Raw genomic sequence first — 4,127 nt, 5'->3', positions numbered from 1 at the left:
TCCATTTAAGAAACTTAAATAACATTCACTTGAATAAATTGAAAATATCTGTTTGTTTGTTTGTAATTAAGCACAAAGCTACACAATGGGCTATCTGTGCTCTGCCCACCACGGGTATCGAAACCCGGATTTTAGTGTTGTAACTCCGCAGACATACCGCTGTACCACTGGGAGGCAAATTGAAAATGATTTAATAGGAAACCCTATTAATCAATAAGTTTGGTAAGAAGAAGTAATCATTTGTTTGAATTAAGCACAAAGCTACACAATGGGCTATCTGTGCTCTGCCCACCATGGGTATCGAAACCCGGTTTCTAGTGTTGTAAGTCTCCAGACATACCGCTTTGCCACTGAGGGGGGGGCAATACATATTAGGCCTGTTTTAAATAGTTATCAACTTCTGCTGTTTATTTTATTTTCTTAATTGAGGGTTGTTTTAGTTTTTACTTTACAAAACTTGAATACTCTGTAAGGTGAAGCTTCTGAAATCTTAAACTCATCCACAGAAAATACATATTCATCATTTAAAAACACTGTTGTGTTTCAAAAGAGTTCGCGTGCTTCATCAGTAACATGTCTGCTGAATCTCTTTATTTGTCCTAAGTTCTTAAAAAATCGCTATAGAACATTGTTCAAGTGCACTTGGTTCTGTGTATAAAAGCGCATTGTACATTAGAGTTCAATTCCTTTTGTCGTTATTTGTAGTTGTTTAAAACTGACTATTACTAGATAAGGTGATTCGTTGTAGACGGAGATCATTCGTCAAGTCCTACAGAGAATTGAGAAGTTCAGTAATGATGTATAAATATTAAAGTTGGTTGAAATGACTTCACCGGAACGAACCCACCCCGTGTTTCTAATAACCTTTCAAGCTGTCTCCATCTACCATGACTAATAACCAAACATGTGTCTGACAGGCTACAGTGTTTCTATCCTATCTATCCATCAGATAATAGTTTCATGTATAATTCTGTAGTTAGTAAATACTAATCACAATTGTGGATAAATTATAAAAAATAATAAGTGCTTCGAATTCAAATGAACATCGTTAGACTTCTGAGACAGTAAAATGGAATGATATTATGAGGCGTGAGGTCCATTTTATAGATTATTTTATTTTCATTCAGATGGGAGGGTTTATATTAAAAGGCACTCAAGTTGTTTTTCTAAGTACTTTGATTGTGTAGGTTTTTATTTATTTTATCAAACTACGCTATTTGTTTTTTATGTCATGTTAGTATATGTATCATTAACTTGCGTTATGAAAGTTATTATGATATCTAAATATCTAGCTATTTCAACATTAACACTCGACCTGTGTATACATCTGTTTGTCTCTTTTGTTAACCATGTTTTTCTTCGTTCCTACATATATAGTTTATAGTTTATATATAGTTTATGTTTCTTATTGTTCAAAACTATATGAACTTTCACTTTAGCATGCCCTACTGCTTTATACGTGCTAAGAAAGACTGTGGTCACTTTGAAGATCATGTATTACGTTTAATCTAGTTTTTCATCTGTAATTGATTGTTTGTACAAAAATGCAGTCAAACAGTTAGGTTAAAGTTTCGGTATTTTCCATTAAGTAATAGGTGTAAGTACAGTGATTTTGATATAACCTTCAATGAAACATATAAAGTTATTTTTCTACTTCACATTACGCTACACATCATAACAAATACTATTTGTTACCTAGTATGCAGACAGTAAAACAAAAACAAAAGAGGAATTTGATTTTTTTAGCTCAACCCCCTACGTTGACGTCACATTTCTACAGTATGGTTGTTGATCCTGGATCACAAGTTTCTTTGAGTTGCACAGCAGTAGGAAACCCCTTACCCCAGGTAACATGGTCTACTTATCTCGAGCCTATTCAGGATAGTAACAAAATTCGGATTGGAGATTACGTTAGCAGAGACGGAGCTGTTATCAGCTTTGTTAACTTTACTGGAATTGAAATTATTGATGGCGGTGTTTACCAGTGTACAGCAGCGAATAATAATGGTATTGCAACTCATCAAGCACAAGTCAGTGTTGTTGGCCCGCCTGTGATTCGTCAAATGAAGAATAAAACTGTGGTGGGAGGAAACAATGTAATGATCAACTGTCCTGTTGGAGGCTACCCTATCAAACAAATCACATGGGAAAAAGGTAGGTTTACCTGTGTTTACAATATTAATTAACCAGAATATTTGTATTTTACTTTAAAAATCAATCACTAAATATCAGTATCAATCACCACAAAGAAAACACACGCAGAATAGGTTAGTTTATGTCATACAAAAAAACATTATGTGAAACCGTAAACTGTTACCAGTAAATTCTGAAGGACATTTCGATAACAAGAATTAAAGGAAAAAAAGAGCTATAATGTGAAAGATATAGTAACAAAAGCATTAAACTTGATGGTAAATGTAAGGAGAAATATTATAATATAAGTAGGTATGAAGTTTTATAGTTTAGAATATTATAACATAAGTAGGTATGAGGTTTTATAGTAAGGAGAAATATTATAATATAAGTAGGTATGGAGTTTTATAACAAGGAGAAATATTATAATATAAGTAGGTGTGGAATTCTATAGTAAGGAGAAATATTATATTATTAGTAGGTATGGAGTTTTATAGTAAGGAGAAATATTAAAATATAAGTAGGTATGGTGTTTTATAGTCAGGAGAAATATTATAGTATAACTAGGTAGGGAGTTTTACAGCAAGGAGAAATATTATAATATAACTAGGTATGTAATTGTATGGTAAGGAGAAATATTATAATATAAGTAGGTATGGAGTTTTATAGTAAGGAGAAATATTATAATATAAGTAGGTATGGAATTCTATAGTAAGGAGAAATATTATAATATAAGTAGGTGTGGAGTTTGATAGTAAGGAGAAATATTATAATATAAGTAGGTATGGAGTTTTATAGTTTAGAATATTATCAACTTACGTTTCAACTTGTTATTACTATTATTATGTGTAAAGTGCGAAAACATTTTGGTCTAGGTTTTCTTTTTTAATTTGATAAACTTACAATTCATTTCCAAATGTTTGTGTAAGTTTATAAAAATCGCATCTGCGCATAACCGTCCTTAATTTTTATATGATCGACTGGAGGTAAGGTATTTAAGATGTATATATACAATCCGCATTCATACTTTGCTAAAATGTTGTGAACTAATTTCCGCTTCTACTTTGAAGTGAACACTTCCAGTTCATATAAAAATGGTGCATGTCACATTTTTTACACTATCAGAAAGTTATTACCACAATGATGGAAGTGAGTTTAGTCCTAGTATATCTTGGCATTGTAACCGCTCAGTCTTATGAATCTTTTTTCCTTACCAAAATTATAAAAATTTAAAATACACCAATTTCGTAACTGTTTTGTTTTTATATTTGAAAATAGTATGACATTTAACAAATTTTAATTAATAGTGAAAACATGAGTTTATTGCAAAATATCTCAAATTTCAAATTATATTTTAATTTCTTGATCACTTAGTCGTTCCATACCCTAAAGGAAACTTTAAATATCATGCCAATTCTCTTCTGTTTCGGTCTTTTTAGAGATTACTTCTTGTTTTTCATCACTTCTCAAACATTAAATTTATATATTATTTTGTATGCACGATACTATAGTCTAAGGAAAATGCGTTTTTACGAACAAAATGATCCTGCGTAACATTTCAGACGAAATGATATGCAATAGTATTGTAACTAGTAACAGAAATGAACTTTAAGGGATCAGATTTCAGTAGTATTTTAACTAGTAATAGAAATGAACTTTAAGGGATCAGATTTAAGTAGTATTGTAACTAGTAATAGAAATGAACTTTAAGGGATCAGATTTAAGTAGTTTTGTAACTAGTGATAGAAATGAACTTTAAGAGATCAGTTTTAAATAGTATTGTAACTAGTAATAGAAATGAACTTTAAGGGATCAGATTTAAGTAGTTTTGTAACTAGTGATAGAAATGAACTTTAAGAGATCAGTTTTAAGTAGTATTGTAACTAGTAATAGAAATGAACTTTAAGGGATCAGATTTAAGTAGTTTTGTAACTAGTGATAGAAATGAACTTTAAGAGATCAGTTTTAAATAGTATTGTGACTAGTAATAGAAA

The 4,127-nt window shown here is 30.7% G+C and overlaps 1 protein-coding gene across 1 annotated transcript in view; it reads left to right on the top strand.

Annotated features, from left to right (window-relative positions):
* The window catches only part of LOC106469096 (Down syndrome cell adhesion molecule-like protein Dscam2), a 122,626-nt gene that overhangs the window by 68,316 nt on the left and 50,183 nt on the right, over window positions 1–4,127 (top strand). Inside the window, exon 6 of the mRNA XM_022397510.1 lies at window positions 1,747–2,154. Within this exon, the coding sequence (XP_022253218.1) occupies window positions 1,747–2,154 (408 nt within the window). The remainder of the gene's footprint in view (window positions 1–1,746; window positions 2,155–4,127) is intronic.

Source organism: Limulus polyphemus, unplaced genomic scaffold, assembly GCF_000517525.1.
Source record: "Limulus polyphemus unplaced genomic scaffold, Limulus_polyphemus-2.1.2 Scaffold3299, whole genome shotgun sequence".
In the NCBI taxonomy this organism is placed as follows: domain Eukaryota; kingdom Metazoa; phylum Arthropoda; class Merostomata; order Xiphosura; family Limulidae; genus Limulus; species Limulus polyphemus.
Note: the sequence above shows the minus strand (reverse complement) of the source record. Positions and strands in the feature narration are given on the sequence as shown.